This window comes from Pseudophryne corroboree, chromosome 4 (genome assembly GCF_028390025.1).
Source record: "Pseudophryne corroboree isolate aPseCor3 chromosome 4, aPseCor3.hap2, whole genome shotgun sequence".
In the NCBI taxonomy this organism is placed as follows: domain Eukaryota; kingdom Metazoa; phylum Chordata; class Amphibia; order Anura; family Myobatrachidae; genus Pseudophryne; species Pseudophryne corroboree.
The window spans coordinates 496,194,881-496,215,216 of NC_086447.1; the positions used below are offsets into that span (position 1 = coordinate 496,194,881).

The window sequence follows — 20,336 nt, forward strand, 5'->3', positions numbered from 1 at the left end:
TGCAGTGCACATGGTTTTGCCCAATTGCTAACTAAATTCCTGCTGCGATCAACTTGGAATTACCCCCACTGTACAGTTCCTTTATAGCCAACAAGTTCCTTTGGGGAGTTTGAGAATTGAATTGTATGCAGGAAATTAATTAGGTGTGAGTTGCCTTTCACTGAAACGAGCAATGTTTCCATCCCAGATAATATGTTCCAGTGGAAATGATTGATTCTCCCCAATAGTCTGTCAATTGCTAAAACTGCCATATTCTAGCAACACCCAACAGAGTAATCAGTTCATGATTTTACAGGTGTTCTACTTAATGAAACACCAGGTAATGCATTAATATTAAACTTCCCACTGTATTACTATTCAACTAAAACATGCAGTTGTCCTATTATAATAAATATGTTCATAATTTTTCTTTTGTTTTTTGTATGCATATAACACATTTCTGAAGAAATTTACAATACAGAGGGGGATATTCAAATGTTTGAAAAGTCAGTTGGGAGTCTGTTTTTTCCTATCTAATAGACAGGAAAAAACAGACACCCAATCGACTTTTCAAACATTTGAATCTCCCCCATAGTGTTCGCATACTGTATATTAGATGTGTTGACAGATAACGTCTTACCTGTTTCTCCAGCTGAGTTTACAACAGAGTTATAAGCAGAGGCATCAAAATCCGAATTACTTAAGTTTTCTGCCCACATGTTTGCGTTTTCTGACATTGGATTAGTAACCTCGGATACCGTGGCACTGATGTTTAGAGCTTTCTCTGCTGTAAGTTTTGACATTTCTAGGCGCTTTCTTGTGTTATCTGTTTTAAGTACATTAAATAAAATAGTATAAATACCAGAACTGGTATATAGGCTAACACATTTAGTTTGATCTCCATTTTTATTTCAATAGGTGTAGAAAGACTTGTGCTTCTATTCAAGTCTATTCAGTTTACAGTAGAGGGACACAACTTTTATATATGAATATTGACACAAATGTTGTGGAACAGAGAAACTTCATGAAAATAATACAACAGTTAATATACAAGTAATTTTTTAGGGTTTTTTTTTCATTAAACATATCAATTTCTTTTAGGAAAAGGTCTGAGGACAATTCTTTATTTAAAATGGCTAAACTAATGAAACTGATCTAAAAATTATGATATCAAGCATGACAGTGTTAAAAATAAGTGAAAAAAACATAGCCAAGCTGTATTATATACTTTTCAAAATGATGGAGTTATCCCAATGGAGTTACCACTATAGCAGGAGTGGGTAATACGCAGCTTTTCAGCTTTCCAGCTGCTGTAAGACTACACATCTCAGCATGCCCTTCCACAGTTTTGCTATCAGGGCATACTAACACTGTGGCTTGGCATGCTGTAGGATATGTAGTTCAATAGCAGCTGAAGCGGTGCTTATCTTGAATTTCCTGGAAAATGTATATCAGCGAAACGCTCGTCAGGGGTTTTAGTCTGCCTTGTTTCAAAATTTGATCAAATGGCATGGCAATCCCAATTCCACAATTATATATGAGGGTACTGTCAAAGTCGAAAAATATCATGATTGACCATTGCCTTGTACTAACCCCAATGTACGTACCCGCTGCTCGTGCACGGACTCCCCCGTGCGTACGCATCCCCCCAGGTTGCGTAGGGGACGCTCCGGCGTCGCCTGCGCACCGAGATGTGTATTTACGGCGGTGTTTGTGTGCGACTAGCGAGCGACTCGATCGCTACATATTTAACAAATATAATGTGTTTTGTAGGCAATATTCCCTTTTATAATATCTGTAAGTATGTTTAGTGTAACTGGTTCATGGACAAGGGAATTCCTCTTTGCATGATACGAAGGGTCAGACAGGGTCTGAGCAGTGGTGTCTGGTACCTAACCGAAGAGTATTTTATTAGAAACATTCCGGTGTTGGTTAGGAAGAGATCGGTCGCTCCAGCGTATAGTTATATGTAAAAGTAGATTATGGACTTTAAAAGTATTTGCTGTTTTATTACACATGTGGTGTGAGTCCTGAGGATTCCTCCCACTTGAGCAGTTTGGAATAGTCACAACCCACCTGCTCAAACTAACCTATGACCTTTTGTTATGATGCGAAGACAGGTTTCTGTGTCCACTGAACAATAAGATTGTAGGGCCCTTTGTAGTATACTGTACTTTGTGTATATAAGGCAGCCAGCCTGGGCCAGCTCTCTCACTACTCTCCACAAGGTTTTCATCACTGATTAACTGAGAGCTGGATATCCAGGACTGCGCAGCGATCATTCCCACGTGTGTAAGTTTCTCTGTGACCACCTTATTCTCTGTCTGTATTTGCCATACTCTCTCTCTCTCACTGTTATTGTTTAGGATTAAGATGCTATTGTATATTTATGTCTAGTATTCTGTTTAGGTGTTTTATGTTAGTGCTGTAGTGTATAAGCTGTTAACTGTATTTTTCCTTTTTTACATAGCTAAATCTCGTTAGTAAAGGTGTTGGAACCTCAGCAAGGTGTCTGTGTTTCTCTAGCTAGTACAAAGGGTTTCTGAGTATCTCAATCACTCAAACAGCTTGCTTAAATATCCAGGTTAACCAGTGGTATATCATTACAGTATCTCAATACTAAGACTTACAGTATAATCATACTCTGTGTTTAAGGTTTAAAAGGTTATTATCTGTGTGTACGCTCGCTGTGTGTATTCCGTACACTCAGCGCAGCGTGTGTACGTAACTTGCGTACCACGTGCGAGGTCTTTGTACGCAAATAGCGTACGGAGTGCGTAGCACGTGCACGTGGTTTAGCGGCCATTACAGCTTGAAGGTATTAGTAAATAGCTTGTGTTAAAAGGTAGAAAACTGACTCTATCAGTACAGTAAAAGATTTATTTTATACCTATTCAGTATACGCTTGAGTTATTGATCAGGCAAAATCAATTCAGATATCATACATATCAGTGACTGAATATTAACCAAACTAGGATAGGTTCATTAGATGAGTTTATTACAGAGATATGCATGCCTACTCATTTAACAGGATCAATGAAGAGAGCGTACAGTATATAAAGTACAAGATGCCTTGGTAAAGAGCCCATGTCTTGGAACGCGTCAGCTTTTAAAGACTACCCCACCCAGGAACTAGGCAACAGGCTAACCAAGGACCAGACTTTCAAAGGACATAAGGAAGGAGGATCCGGAGCCTCCCAACTTTATTATCTCTCCTTTGAGACTCTGCTCTGCTTTTTTCATTTTATCCTATGAGCATATTGGAAGAGAGTTCCTAATGAAAAACATCTGAATTCCATCAACCCTCTGCATCTTTTCCATGCACATACAATTCCACCTACTGTATATGTAAGCATAACAACAAAGGGGTCGGAACATACCCTGAATCCAAATAATATATATATTTTTTTAAATGGGGCATTTGACTGTTTAATTGTGTGTTACATTATTACACTATTATTGCTATTTTGATATGTCTTATATGGGACATCCACACTATATAAAGCATTAGTGCATAAGTGCCAGAAGAAAGGTTTAAAGGAATTATTATTTCTTCCCCCCCTGCTTGTCATCAGTGTCTGGTATAATAATCTTTATGTTTTTAGTTTTAAGCGCAAGTCATTGCCATTGATTATTGCCTAGAATATACATACTCATCCAAGAAAAGAATATGCTTTAGTGACTGATCAGATGAAGTCTAGTCAGATCTCAAACTGTACAGTACATACAGTATCAGTGACTGAATACTAACCAAACTAGGATAGTAAACATAGACGTAGTGGTGCATCAGATAAGTTCATTGAAGAAATATGTAAAGGTGGGTACACACTAGGCGATGTGTTCGTTGAGTGACATCGCCTAGTGTTTCCACTCCCGGGCCGGGCTGCCCGTCATACACACTATGCGATATCACTAGCGATATCGCACAGTGACGTCATATCACGGCCGACCGGAGCATGCAGCTTTGGATGATGGGTTCATGCACAGCTGAAACCAAGGGTTAAAAATCTGTTGGGCCGCGCATTGCTCGTTGTCGGCTGCATACACACTCGACAATATAGTAAACTATATCGCTCAGGAGGGAAAAAATTTGCGCTAATTGTGTATGCACCTTAAGTCTACTAATTTAACAAGATCAGCGGAAGAGAGTATCCACAAGATTACAATTGAAAGAAAGAGACAGCTAATAGAGATACTGTATATTGTATCATTCCTGTGTCAGATTTGTGTCAAAATTATAACTGAGAACAGACAATGCAATTAAACTGAGCCACCAGCAGATGGCATTATATCTGAATGCATATATAAATCTAGAGTAAAAATTCCACATAAGAAGTAAATTGTTTATTGAGTCAAATATATTTATAGATGGAACCCCATTGGGATTGTAATTGCATATCAGAAAAAAAAGGGAGGATTAGCTCTGTCAATGTGCGAGAATAATTACGTGATACAAGTAATTTTAGTTTTAATCCCTTATTTTCAACATTTTCCTTCTCACTACTACATACGTTTTATAAAATAGTTTGCTTTTTTAAATTATTTTCTTCAGACTTTAACCTAAAAGAAATGGCTGTATTTTACTGATATAAATATAGATTAAAAATGTTAACAACATATGCTGGATATTATCTTTCAGAAATTTTCTCTTACTGTATCTAGTAATTTGGTGTCAAAATATATTTCTGTAGCTCAGTCGTAACACTACTGATGACAAATGATGAACATACTGTAGTTCTCTGATCTAATTATAGAGTCAGGGCAGGAACACCATTACATGTAGTCTGGTGGTTGTGTCTATGTTGCCTTCGTGCAAAGGACCTGGACGTGACAAAACGAGTGGGCAGGAGAGAACTTCCGCCCTTACAGCTCCTAAATGTTTTCTTCGTTCTCCGTCCGTTTGGGGTATTTTTTTTTTTCTATGCAGCATTGGACGCTCGCCACGCATCGGGCACAGTGTCTCGCTCCGCTCCGCTTCGCTCGCCACACTTTTCTATTCCAAATAGATTGTGACATGGACCCAGGGGGTTATGGGAAAGGTCCTCTGCACGAAGAGAATCTAGACGCTACCGTAGTCTGGTGAGGTGATTTTCTTGTTACATAACAGTACATTTCTTTGAGCAGAATGTTTTGATGTGAGAAGGTATTATATTTCAAATAAGCTAGAGATTGAAGACAACAGAGCTCCATGGTAACAGTATTCAAAGTTAACCCTATTCTATAGAACTCTGCACAATATTGATCTATCATTTAGTGACAGATATACTATACAAAGAGCATTGTTCTGACCTTTATACAATACAAAGAACATTCTAGTAACATAAAAACGTATCTGATGAACAGCTACTTCTCCATTCATTATCCTAGTTTAGTTAGTATTCTCTCACTGACAGGGCCGGTATGCCCATCTGGCACTTCTGGCAAATGCAGGAAGGGCCGATGGGCAGGTCCGGTCCACAGAGAGCCGGGAGCTCCTGGCTCTCTGGTTTGTACCCTGCTGCCGCCTCCGCCCGCCCATAGTGCCCCGTTGCTAAGCAATATGGGGGCGTGCTGCGAGTCCACGCACTCTGACTCACGGCACGCCCCCATTTTGAGTGTCGGCACATGCGCACATGGATGATGAAAGAGGCCCCAGGCTGTCCCTGCTCACTGATATGTATGATACACAATAATTAGATAATTCTATTGACCTCTACATAAGAATTAGAGATGTGCGGTTCGAGAGAAACCAGAATCCACACAAATTTTATGGATTCGAACCAAAACCTGTTCCGGATCTCCCAGGGAGATCTGCTATGAACCGAGTCATTGTTCGGATCTTCCTGGGGTTCAGGATTTGGATTTTAAATCCAAATTTGGGGTTTTAGATTGCAAAAATTACATGATTTTAGCTGATTTTATTGATTTTTATCAATGATTATCAATTTTTTTTAGCCGAGCCAAAAACCAAATCCAAACCAAAATACTTGTGGGTGGTTTTGCTAAAACCAAAACATGATGAATTATAACCAAAACATGGGGGTCCGTGCAAATCTCTAATAAAAATAGAAAGCTCTCTACAGACCTCCATACAGTACACAAGGCCTTCTACAGACCTCTATTCAATACACAGGACATTCTACTAACCACTAAAAAAATATAATATAGATATTATCTGATACTCAATTCATACATCATTCAAGTTGTCACTATAGAAAATACATTGCATATTAATGACCTTTGTACAGTGCTGATTCTGTCCAGAAGGGCAATACACAATGCAGACCTGCACAACTCTGGTGACTGTACCATGCACAGCTACAAACTCTAGTGTCTAACATTGTTGATCCTAGTTTTCTAGTGACTGTAAAAAGGCAAACTAACCCCATATTTGTAGAACAGGGGTGAGCAATAAGCAGGGCTGCTTATCGCTCATTCCTGCTCTGAAATGCAGATGAAAAATGAATTGGTGTTTATGCAATGTAGACATCCTAGTCCCTACTAAAATCTCTGGTGGCGATAAAATGCCGACCAAAATAGATTACATATCCTCGTCTTCTGTTCCATTCTGTCTGGAGACTTCCTGTAGATTAGGATTGGCTGTGCAGGAAGTCAACACTAAATGGTGGACCTTCTGCCACTGCTGCCACTCTGATGGTGACAAGTCAGTGCTATCCACCAATAAGAGTGATTGGTGAGCTCTGACTGAAAATTGCCCCACTGCCACCCTAAGGGCTGTATTCAATAGCTGTCGGGTCCTTTCCGACGAAAAGGACCCGACAGCACTCTATTCGATGCCAGGCCAAACCCGACAGGTTTGGCCCGGTCCTGACAGTGTCAATGTCAGATTGACATTGTAGGAAACTGGGCTAAAACCTGTCAGGTTTGGCCCCGCTTCCGACAATACAAGTGGCTCGGCATTCCGGCACTCTTCCGACAAGTCGGATTTCCCAACTTGTCTGAAGAAAAGGCCCAACACTGAATAGGTTGGAACCCATTTCGACCTCAATAAGTCAAAAACTGCTGTCTTTCCAACAAGATGGCAGTTTCCGACTTCTATTGAATATGGCCCTGTGACATACACTTAAATAAAAATAAGGAATACATTTTGCTGATGCAGTCAACAATTCTAGTCATGTTGCAATACAATAACATCTTCTTTACATTAATATTGATAAAGAAAAACATTTTAGAATGACCAAAATGTAAAGTATTGCTGCTTACCCTCCTCCGTTACTTGAAGTTGAGCAATAATATTTGCCAATCTTTCATTTAAGGCAATTTTTCTGGAAACACCGGCATCAACACGTTGTTTGGTCTCAGCTAGGCATAAGGCATAAGAATGTGTATGAATATGAAACATAATAACAGATTTAGCAATGTTACAGTATACTCAATGAGATTTCAGATAGCTACAGTAAAAGATTTCATGGAGGGGTGGGTCAAAAAAGATTTAATTGGGGGGTTCAATGGTACCTTAAAATCCTGACAGCCGAACAATACTAAATGGAAGTATGGGGGGAAAGCACAGTACTTCAGTGTCTGTTTATGGGCATTCGTTTGCAGACTATGCATTGCATGTGCATTAGTTGTCATTTAAGAAAATCTGGAGCAATGTGAAGAAATGGTGTTGCCCATAGAAACCAATAAAATTCAAATTCTGTCATTTTATGTGCAGTTTAAAAAATGAATGCAAACATCTGTGTGGTTGCTATTGGCAATGCATTTTACCATTGCATGTGACAATTTTTACATATGAACCCCAGTTTTGTTTGCAACTATTTATGACATCTTGACTTAATAGCCTTCTCAAAGCTTATCCTCGATAGCATTATTCTGATACTGTATATTTTTTTTAAATACTATGGGGAGTATACAATTACCCGTTGTCAATGGGCGATGGTAATTGTAGCACAGGGGGCTATCCTATTAGCCCTGATGCGGCGCACTCCTCCCACCAATGCTAGCACTAGCCTCAGGCACCCAAAGCATAACCTGCAATAAGCATGCTGCCAGAGCCACGATAACACATATTTGGTGACTTATTCCTAATCCCATTTGTTTTCACGCCATTGCGGGTCCGTTTTCAGCTGATAAAAACCACCTGTAATAGGATACCACGATAATGACTATCGGTCATTAATCACGATATCTGGCTGTTTTCTTCGGCCAAAAACGGATCGGGGCTAATTGGTTACCCCCCTATGTCTAGAAAGCTGGCCACAAACAGCAGGATCCTACTACTCATGTTGGTAGCCAAACTAGAGAAATGGTGGGCATCTGCATTCAGGTGCAGTAACTTAATAATTTATGCACCACATAAGGAACTGTTAGTGATCTGTCATTTTCCACAGTAATGCCCCACACACACTAGACGAGAAAGTGAAAGATCTCGCTCTGAAGGGCCGATCTAAACGGGATCTTTCACAATCTCGACCAGTGTGTACACTCAATGTCGTGAACGATGCGTGCTCCCGCCAATGTTAACGACCCCCTCCCTCGTTTGAACATGTACAGACGAGGGAGATCCTCGTTAACAACAGTGCTGTCTTTCCCTCCTCCGTCGCTCCCTTCCCTGCCACCATCGGCAAGTGTGCATGCACTTGCCGATGCTGGTACCCCGTCGGGTCCCCACCGACGCCAATATCGGCGTCGGCGGGGATCGGCTAGTGTGTACTGGGCTTTAGCAGCTAGCTCAATAATAACTTGTCGGATTTCTATTATCATTTTGAGCAGATGATCAGTGTACTTATTTTTACTCATTTTTTGCATTGCATTCATTTGGTTTTTATACTTACTGATATCTAAAGACTCCCGCAGGTCTTTAGCTTGAGTTAAGAGTCGGTCACTCTCAACTTTCTGATAACGTATCTGGTTATCGATACCATCTACAGCCTGGAAGAACAATGCTCATTAAGTAATGGACCAGACTTCTGTTATAATCATCATACACATGTTAAAATGGTTCCTAACATTTTTGTTGTTATAGTGTGGCTGCTGTAGAGTCAGAAGCAGCTTTTTCTGTCAAAATGCAGGTACAAAAGGTGCCCATAAATGTTTACAATTTGCACGGTTAGAAAGTGTAGTATATGTGCCAGGGGAAACTTATATATGCACCAGGTTAAAACTAGTATATAACAGTTGTTTATGTGACTAATTAAATCCAGGAGTTAGTAGTAAATGTTAAAATTGTAGTACGTCATTTGTACATGATTTAATATTTAAATATTATTACATAAAACAGTCTGTCTATGTCTGGACATTGTTATTAATACATACTAAAGTCAAATTTACCATGTAAACGAAAATTAAATGCACATGCAAATACAAATAAAGGTAATAATTACTGTAAATTCAATTACTGTTCAGTTACTGTTACTACAAGACCCTGGTGCTTTCTCCTTTAAAAAAAAATCAAATGGGAATTTGCTTTCATCCCACAGACTTATTATTTATATCAAATAAGTAACATAAAGATGTGCGGTGGGGTGAGGCAGGTGAGGCAGAGCCTTTTCTGTCATACTTACGTTTAAACCAGAGTTTTGACTGAATAAAGTATATGAAAAATACTAATAATTTGTTTGAAATATCTTCTTTGCATTATTCTAATAATCTTTATAGCCCAAACTCTGGAGCAAAAAGTCTATGGCAGGTGAGGAGGTGCCTCACCTGTGTATCCTTTCCACACATCTCTAATCAAAACTCACCAAATTTCCAGGAGTTTATACTGCTGCACCTGTGTATAATGCCCAGATGTACCCTTTGGTTCATATATTGCATGGAATTCTGGCTCTGGGGTTAGCCAGTGCCTCCTGAGCCATTTAGCTCACCGCACGTCCCTGACATAAACATATCACAGAACCCACACTGACAACAGTATCAATGGGGGGATCAAGGCATCTTCAGCAAATCAGAAGCGGATGCTGAGTGTCAATGTTATCGGTGCATATTTATACTAGGACTCAAGCACCCGCAATTAATACCCCCCTGACAGGCACATATGAACCTCTGAGGTGATCTGCATGAATCACATTTGCGTAATTACCCTTACTGGACTCAGCCTGTGCTTGCTTCACTACTCCTACCCCTATTCTAACTCTCTAATACCCCTTTTCGTGATCTCCCAATACTACATAAGATCCGCGATAAGTTGTTTTCTTTCACACTTTAAATGGTAAAGTACATTTTAAATAAAATACAATGTATTTTTCCTTCTAAAAAAAGCTAATGAAGCCTCTTGTTTCAGACTGAACATTTACAGTAATTATGAAGTTACATCAGAGCAAAGAAGATAAATGATCTGGCAATGACACCAAAGAACTGCAAACTCACAGCCATGGAATGTTTAGGAACAGGTGTTGATAGCAATAGGGATTCAGTAAACACAGAAAACCATTGTAACTTACATCATTAACTCTTTCAGCAGTGTTCAAAGCTATAACAGATGTCTCATTAGCATCTTCAACCAAAGTTACAATCTTCTCATAGACATTGGATGCGTCAAATGCTTTTTGTACCAGTCCATTTGTGTCAATATTCTTTAAATCACTGCAGTTATGGAAATATAAGGCGCAAGGATTATGTACAAATGTGTGGAGAAGACCTTCTGAAGTCTGCTGTCAGTTTTACACTTGTGATTTTTTTAATGTAATATATATTTTTTTTAAATGTAATGTTAGACCAGGAGTGCACTAAGGGGGTCATTCCAAATTGATCGCTCGCTAGCAACTTTTGCTGTGCTAAGATCAGATAGTCGCCACCCATGGGGGAGTGCATTTTCGCTTTGCAAGTATGCGAACGCTTTTGCAACCGATGGCACAAAAAAGTTTTTAGTAGTTTGTGAGTAGCTCTGGACTTACTCAGTCGCTGCGATCACTTCAGTCTTTTTGGTCCCGGCATTGACATCAGACACCTGCCCTGAAAACGCTTGGACACGCCTGCGTTTTTCCAAACACTCCCAGAAAATGGTCAGTTGACACCCACAAACGCCCTCTTTCTGTAAATCACCTTGCGATCGGCTGTGCAAATGGATTCTTTGTTAAATCCATTGCCTAGCACCGATCCTCTTTGTACCCGTACGTCATGCCTGTGCATTACGGTGCATATGCATGCTCAGTTTTGCTGAGATTTAACCTGATCGAAGCGCTGCAAAAAGTTGCTAGCGAGCGATTAACTCGGAATGACCCCTCCAAGAGAGGAGCAGGCCTGTGTGTAACCTCCATCCGGATCCCCTCCTCTCTAGCCGCCAGCATATCAATGTGTTCACAACTGTATGCTAGTACAGTGGCGTCACAATGGGGGTGTCACCAAAGTGCCGGCTCCTCTACAGCCACAGGAGCCGGGTGCTGCACTGTGACATTATGTGCAGCACCCAGCTCCTGTCACTGTGTGGGAGCCAGCACCGCACACACACTAGTCCCTGGGTGAAGCCCACAACCCCCGGAGTGACAAAACGGAGGCTCGGGCCTACCTGCGAAGCCATGCCCTCTGCCCGTGAGACCACGCCCCTTTTATGCTGTCACGCGGCCTTTACGCGGACACTGCATTACCCCCTCCCTCCCCTCCGGTGTCACCTGTGACAGGGACTCCTCTGTGCTAGTAGACTCTGGCACTGTACCACAGTGTATTGCGCCTGCACAGGCCTATGGGGAAATGGTGCAGTGGCCATTATCCCAGTGAGTGCCCTACTGTGCATGCGCAAAATGCAGTATAATGGCTGCCATGCCATTTTCTCAGTGATTTTGCAGAGCTGCCACTGAGAAGGGGGCCCGTCTGTACCACACACACTTTGACCATTATAGATACACCCCTGTGTAACACCCTATTTGAATTATATTGATCATGCTTTTTATTTATTTATTTTATTTATTTATTTATTTATTTAGTATAATGATATTATGCAATCCAGCAAATCCAAAGACAACTGACAGTAGTATACAGTAGAGCAATTATATACAAATTTTATGGCCGTTTTTACACTCACTATAAACATCTGACAGATATTGATGTTGGAATGTGACGAGCCCAAAAAGTGGCTAAATAGCAGCAGTGAAACTGGTAATGTACGACCATCTCAGCTGTTAGCTGTACCGCCATCTAGTAAATGTAACTGATTCAACGGTTTTGTATTAAAACTGTCAGAGCCCCATGAACAACAATTCATTAATCATGAAAACAATCATAAATATAACTTGTAAAAGTTTCTCATATCTTTGCCTCTGTTAAGATCACCTACCTGGTTAGCCCATCTGCTTGTCTTTGAAGATTAAGTGCATGGATCTGGGCCTGCTGAACTATATCTTCAACATTGCGGGATAAATTAGCTATTTTATGTTGCAGAGTATTATTAGCTCCATCTATTTCAGCATGATGACCAGAAAAGTTCTATATAAAACAGAGTACAGTAAATTAGAATAATCACTGTTGAACACAATTGTAATGCTAATGGTATACCAAAACTTGAAAGTACAAATTTTTATTTAGTTGCGTTTATACAGTATGTGGATATATGCATCCTATTGTCCTGTGACAGCTACATTATAAATGACTATTATGCTTTTTACATGGGTTTGTCAGATTTTAATACATCTATTTTTTTCTTACTTCTATAATATATGTTGAGTGTATTACAAATTTACAATCTATGATTACTAAAATAAAAAATACTGCCTGGTACTTTGCAAACATGTGGGAACTTATCATGGCAAAATATTTGTGTATTTAGTTTTTGTGCTATATTTGACTATTCTTCATGAAAATTTGAGAATGGGCCGTTTTCTGCACTTCGAAATACTATTTGTATTAACAAGCAAAATATAGGGCTGATAACAAACTTCTGCATTTGTACATGCAAATGACATCTTTTGTGTTTGTAAGTATTACGGGTGTAAACAGTATACAAAAGGACAGGTTTTCAAAGATGCCTGCTCTAACTACGGGATTTAGAAGGGCAATAATATTAAATGTATAATAGTCTTGGTTTTGTCAGTAATATTACTGCCCCATTAAACATCACGTCCAGAATTGGCGACAAACCGCGGCTTGCATAGTAAATACAGTATACACCTTGGTTTCCATTCAAATTTGAACCAAAAACTTTATGACAATAGTTATTACTGTACCTTGATCACATCGTTTATATTGGCAATGATACTGTGGGTGTCATTCAGGGTTGTCCAGCCCTCTGTCAGTGCATTATTCACAGATGTTTCTGTTTCTTTCACATTTTCTGTCTGTGCCTAGTGGAAAAGTTGCTCTCAGTAACAAAAATAAAAAGCTACAGTATATGATTTATTTATTTATTTATTTATATTGATAAAATGTGAGTATTGGGATCAACTAACCATTAAAGTCCAGATTACATGTGTCTGACTAAATACTGGTAAGACAGAAAAATATATTTAAAATTATTTAGTTACTTAAACATTTCTAAAGATAATTTGGCATTTTGGAATTTAACATAGTTCTCACAACTGGACTGTTTTTACTATATATTTTAGTGCCAAATATCTGGTGCCAAATAAGAAAATAAAATGATGGAAGTTATAGCCTAAAATTGATTAAGATAGTACAAGTCAGTTCCTTTCCTTAATTATGTTGTCTTATTATTTTTGCTCTTTAAAATGCTGAGAAACATTTTGTCAGATCACAGACCTGGAAAACACTACAGCAATTATGTAATCTACTTAAATGAAATTATACTTGCCTACTTTTGGACCTTCCCATCTGGGAGAAATGGCTGTAGCATAAAGTGTGTAACTGGTGCAGTCATCCAGGACACAAGGTCGAGGGGGCAGCACAGTCGTTACCCAGATGGAACCCCACCACACTGCCTCTGCAGGGCGTGTCCTTAGAACGCTCCCGACAGACACCTTTCTGCTTTGCCACAGCTTCCCTAGCACTTACTGTGTGGCGCCAGAGGTGGGATGGTGCCGGACCAAGATGCACAGTCCTGCTGCGGCACTACTGGATCTTGTTGATGCAAATTGCCTTATCAAGGCCTTACACACTTGAATGGGAAGCGATCCTAGGGGCAGGGCCAGCTGGAAAAGAGGATGTGGCCTAGCAACAAGGAGCATTGCTTTAAAGGGAATGCCGTATCCATATGACGGAGAAAAGGTGATGCATTGGAAAGGCAGAGGGTGAAAGGAGAGAGTAATGGGGAGATAGTGACACAGGGGAGAGGCAGAGGGTAAGGCAGTGGGTTGCTGCAATCGTGACTGCATGGGATTTGTATTATTGCCGGGAAGGAACAGGATTGAAACACTTGCCCTTACTTGCTCTCTTTGTATTTTTTGCAAATAAATGTATACCCTGTGTGCTCTTTGCTTTCTTATATGCAAAGGTGACAACAGATCAAGAACTTTGTTTTTCCGACTTTGTACAACTCAGCACTACATCTAGAACTATGAGATATGTTAACTTCAAATTTGTGTCATATTGTGCTGCTTACTGATCCAATCTGCAACCTGCAGCAAATAACAGAACTACATTGCAGAGTTAGTCTGCAGACTTGAAGAGATCCTCCACTGGGTTGTCCTACCTGATGGCAGAGACTCCTCCTTCTTCAAGTTTTATCAGTCTGCATGTGTACCATTTTGTACCATTTTGTCCCAGTCCCACATCAAGATGTCTCACCTTTCTCTCCTAATTCCAAGCATGCATGGTCTGAGTAGCTGGCTAGCTCCAGTGGCGGCCATCAACAGGCACAATGCTTAATTGGATTTGTAGTTTATCTTTAACCGCTAAGAGTCTGAGTAATAAAGATAAACTAAATATCCCATGTCATTCCTCTTTCGTCTCTGGTTGGCTGGTAACCAACTGCAACTGTCACTATGACGGGTCCTGGAGGAATGTGTATGATTCCTAGCAGTGGCTACCATACTGCACCCTCTATAGGGTGACTGCCCTGTTCGACTGTGCTGGAGGAAGGGCTCTCAAGCTAGTCCTGCTTATAGGGTGAGCTACTCTCCTAAATTATTTTCTGACTGTGAAGATGTTTCTTATCTTGCCACAAAAATTGAAAGTATAATCTTACATTATGCATATGGAGCGTGACACTGTTTTCCGTGTTTTTATCTGTTGCTTGCATGACGTGCTCACGAGCTTCCTTTATGGCCTCTTCAATGTCACTGAGTTTGTTATTATAGTCAGTGATAGGCTCCAGCACAATAGGAAACAGAGATTGCGTGTTGTTGTACATCTGCAACCAGTCCTCTTTGACCTCAATTAAAACTGAAACATAAAGAGGCCATGTCATTATACTGTACATATATTTTAGCCTAAATTTACTGTAACTGAATACACAAGGTGGGTGTAGTTGTCGACAACAGAACATTGACTGTTGACAGAATGTTGACATGGACATTAGGTTGACAAGCAAAATGTTTACATGGTTAAAATGTCGACATGTTCATAATGTTTACATTTAACATGTCAACACCAAAATGTCTACAGAGTTTTCTGCATATTTTACCCTAAATCTGAACTTAACCCTAAAAATAACAGAAAAATGTACTGTCGAAATTCTGATGTTGACATGTTAAATGACAACTTGGTGACATTGTTACCATGTCTACATTTGCGAATGTCGACTTTCTCTAGTAGACCTTATGTCAATGTTGACATTCTGACTGTTGATATTCAGAACCTGTCAACATTCTGAATGTCAACAAACTGACTGGATCCTCACAAGGTAGACATGGTACATAAAATCACACTTTTAGAAAACACAACTGTGCATAACTTAAAAAGTAACTTTGGGCTGATTGCAGAGAAAATATTGCTTGAGCAATTATTTATTGACTTAGTTTAGTTTGTTTTGTTAAAGTGTAAGAAAATTACCCTGTATAATTTGTAGCCTAGAGTTTTAATTACCACCAATACACGCTAGAGATCAGCAATTTTTAGGTGCACGGTTGTGTATATTTGCTCATATTTAATCTATGCTCTCATATGATATCATTTTTTTCCATTTAAGACCCTCTGCCAGCAAGCAGGATCAGAATCATGTGGCTGAACAGACAGAAATATATAGGGAAGGTAAGGAGTATTCATAAATAGAATAAGTGCAGTACACTAAAAAGAAAACAAAGTACAAATTAAGTTGACGTGTAGTTGGTAACAGGCCAGGATTTTATTCACAGATCCATAGACAATATAAGTAAGAAAGAATCTGTCTAATAAGAACAAGAAGCTACAGTACAGGTAGTGATATAATAATATGACAAACAGTCAGTAATGTATATGTGGGAAGTCAGAAGTCAAAGAGTATATGGACATGAATCCAGATAAACCTAAGGGTCTTTCCGGCATCGCAGGTAGTAAAGAAAGCTGCTCCCCCCTTCCCGGAACTGCAATATCCCTGGGATTGAATTCTAACACAATAGGGAATTCTATTCACAATGATGTGCATCTGGGCATTACTGTGAGCAGTACTGTTAATTACGGTATAACCCATTAACTAATTTGTGCTCGCACCTTTATGGGGGGGGGAAGATACTGTTCCAATGAAGTGCCATTACCTGACCATTCCATAGGCACTTTGTGGCTATAGCTTTAAATTGAATTCCCTGATACAGTATATACAGATGTGTCCTCATACATCATTGCTGCAGTTGCACCAAACAGCCCCTCTCAGCGCACCAGGCTCTGTTAAATTTTGCTGGCGTTGGTCATCATTTTTCCTTAACATGAATCTTAGTTGCAGTAGATTGTGCTGAGTAATTTGAAATACGACACTTGTATATCTCTGAGCGACTGAGTATCTGAATGTGTATATGAAGTGCTACAAAGTAGCAGCCACATCTTTATTCTAATACAAGTTCTGTTGTGCTCCGTATAGACTCAGTCACACACAATATGCAAGTATCGCATATCAAATGAATCAGCACCGTTTTCTCATGTGTCCTATTCATATCACGTTGCAACTAAGATGCATTTTCATCAAAAAAAGACGTCTGATGCTAGAAAAGTTGCACGAGATCTGGCACTTCACTCGCACCAGACACATCTGTATGACCCACTCCAGTGAAAACCAGAAGTAAGGTGTCATGAGTGGCTAGTGGTACAACAGATACTTCTGAGTCAGGGGCATTTTAATAGAGAAGGAAGCCCGTGTGCAGCCTCCTCCATTCGGGACCCCTCCTCTCTGCCGGCAGCACTGAGAGTCTGAGAACTAGAGGGTTTTAATATAGTGATTTAATAGCGCTGCTGATGTTGGGTCGGGACTCCGGAGGGGTGAGTATTCAAAAAATGGGTGCAGCGTGTGCAGTGTGGGGGCCCCCCTGGACTCAGGGGCGCATGTGCACACAATGCACCCATTATAAATATGCCAGTGTTCTGAGTATTGTTCCTGCTCTTTACAATAAAAAGGAATAGTGCTGATACAGCTTACCTGCTTATACACACACACACACACGCACACACACGCACACACACACACACACACACGCACGCACGCACGCACACACACACACACACACACACACACACATCCTGTCATATTTATCGCATCACATGCTCAAGCCCTTCCAGAGGGAAATTTACCCAGGCCTCTGACTGGCTGGAGGCCTCAAAATTTTCCAGCTTTTTGTTTTTATAGTCCAACTTTTTTTATATGTATTTATTTGCTTGTTTTTATTAAACTGTGTATTTAACATTTTAATATTGAGGCTGCTAAGTGTTTCTTGGGAATAGCCTGTTCCCTAATATTGCCTCATGTTATTTTTGCAGTGACATTTATACAATATTGGTACACACTATGTTTGCTGTTTTTTCTTTTGCATACTATATGTTCAATATGACGGTCATCTGATTGAAGTTCCATCAACCAGATAAGTGTATTGGATCTATACCATTAGCATATTTCCTTATATACTCAATTATATACCTACACTCTTGGGCGCTTATATCCACTATTTCTCACATATATATTTCTCTATTTGCTAATTTCGCAATTTCCAAGTAATAAAAGGTCAAACCGAGTGCCTAAACTAGAAAAGCACTTCTAATTGGAAATATCCAATAATTCTGTACCTCGGTCTATGTATGCAGTGCTTTATTTGTGAATTTTAATAAAGTTAAGTATTAAAATCAATTTAAAATATTTTTTTTTAAAGAAAGAGGGGGTGGGGAGCTTCTTAATTTGGGTTTACCTGGACCTCTATGATCCTCTGAAAGGGCCTGCATATGCTATGCCCAATGTAGCCAAATATGATACGTGGAATGGGAGGGTAAGGAAAAGATAGAGAGTTAAATTGTAAGAAGACAACTTGAGATGACTATTATTACAGAATGTTGATTTTTAGGTATATTTTAATATTATCAAAAGGCATTGTCCTAAAACATATTTCTGAATGTAATAAAATGAAAATGATCAGTGTAGCTTACGGTATTCTGCATTTCCTGCCTCCTCCTGGACCAGTACACGTTGCAGGTTAAAGTTTAAGAGCACAAGGTCCTTGAGCATTATTTCTGCTTGCTTCATGTTTTTAATACGATCTGATGGGCTCACATCCCCCTGAAGGGATTCATAATGTTGTAGTTTTCGAATTGTATCTGTGGAAAGAATTTAGTTCCGTAAGAGCTTTGACTATATTCGTATAAACAAATCAACAAATTTACTTTGAAATTTAAGTTGAAGTCAAACTCAGTACAACATTTTTATTTTGTAAAATAAGTACATTCAGAACTTTCAGTGTAGAGATCATACACGTCATACATGTGTGCAACCACTGGCATGACTAGTGCTCCGCTTTAGTCTCCTTTTCCAATTTGTTCTGAAAAGAGACCAAGATGGGGCATCCTTCTGCAGCCAAAGCTCAAGAATTCACCTTTGGGCTGCTGTGCTCACGGACAGTAACGCCCCCCCCCCACCAGAAACACACTGACAAGGAGGAAGGTTACCCAAAAAACTAACCAATTTGCCAGTACACTGTTTAACCAATAGCGAGAAGTGTCTAATTATTGGGTTACTCCATAAACAATGGAATAGGTCAGCATGTTCAGTGTGGTATTGCTGACAGTTGACAGACAGTAGTAGACCCATAGGGGTATATGCAATTGCGGTCGAATTCCCGAAAATGTCGAAAAATGGGACATTTTCGCCAAAAAAAAATATTCGACAATGCAATTCAGTACTTTTTGTCAAAAAAACGGACTTTCAAAATTCGACTTTTTGAAATTCGACATTTGTCAAATTCGACATTTCTGCAATGGTACAAATGCGGCAATTCGACAAAAGTATATTCAATTGAAGATTGTAAATTCGACAACAGTGCTTTTAGACAGTAAATTTGTCATTTTCAATCCGCCACACTTTGCTGGCGGAATCTAATAAAATTTTTTAAAAACATGTTTTTTTTGTGTTTTTTTTTATTGGTAATAGCATATCTATTTATATTAGAAGGGATTAGGTACATGGTTTGTCTATTTAGGAGGCACAAGTATTATTGATATATTTTTAAAAATATTATTTTTTTATTTAAAAAAAAAAATAGAATGGGGTAAAATCAGAAAAGAAATGCGTGGGATCCCCCTCCAAAGCATAACCAGCCTCGGGCTCTTTGAGCCGGCCCTGGTTCCAAAAATCCGGGGAAAAAACTGACAGGGGATCCCCCGTATTTTTAAAAACAGCACCGGGCTCTGCGCCTGGTGCTGGTGCAAAAAATACGGGGGACAAAAAGAGTAGGGGTCCCCCGTATTTTTTACACCAGCATCGGGCTCCACTAGCTGGGTAGATAATGCCACAGCCGGGGGACACTTTTATACAGCGCCCTGCGGTCGTGGCATTAAATACTCAACTAGTCACCCCTGGCCGGGGTACCCTGGAGGAGTGGGGACCCCTTCAATCAAGGGGTCCCCCCCCTCCAGCCACCCAAGGGCCAGGGGTGAAGCCCGAGGCTGTCCCCCCATCCAAGGGCTGCGGATGGGGGGCTGATAGCCTTTTGAAAAAATGAAAGAATATTGTTTTTTCCAGTAGTACTACAAGTCCCAGCAAGCCTCCCCCGCAAGCTGGTACTTGGAGAACCACAAGTACCAGCATGCGGGAGAAAAACGGCCCGCTGGTACCTGTAGTTCTACTGGAAAAAAATACCCAAATAAAAACAGGAGACACACACCGTGAAAGTAAAACTTTATTTCACACCTGCCGACACACACATACTTACCTATGTTGACCCGCCGACTGGCACGTCTCCAATGTCGCCGACGATCCGGGGTACCTGTGAATAAAATTATACTCACCTGATCCAGTGTCCAGATTATAATCCACGTACTTGGCAAAAAAAAAAAATCGAACACCCGGACCAGGCGGACTGAAAGGGGTCCCATGTTTACACATGGGACCCCTTTCCCCGAATGCAGAGACCCCGTGACTC

At 40.0% G+C, this 20,336-nt stretch overlaps 1 protein-coding gene across 1 annotated transcript in view; it reads right to left on the minus strand.

Annotated features, from left to right (window-relative positions):
* The window catches only part of LAMA4 (laminin subunit alpha 4), a 222,287-nt gene that overhangs the window by 113,722 nt on the left and 88,229 nt on the right, over positions 1-20,336 (minus strand). The window contains exons 12-19 of the mRNA XM_063917152.1: positions 18,349-18,516; positions 14,996-15,192; positions 13,080-13,196; positions 12,194-12,342; positions 10,365-10,506; positions 8,757-8,853; positions 7,183-7,281; positions 620-805 (exon numbers count right to left, since the gene is read on the minus strand). Of these exons, the coding sequence (XP_063773222.1) occupies positions 620-805; positions 7,183-7,281; positions 8,757-8,853; positions 10,365-10,506; positions 12,194-12,342; positions 13,080-13,196; positions 14,996-15,192; positions 18,349-18,516 (1,155 nt within the window). The remainder of the gene's footprint in view (positions 1-619; positions 806-7,182; positions 7,282-8,756; positions 8,854-10,364; positions 10,507-12,193; positions 12,343-13,079; positions 13,197-14,995; positions 15,193-18,348; positions 18,517-20,336) is intronic.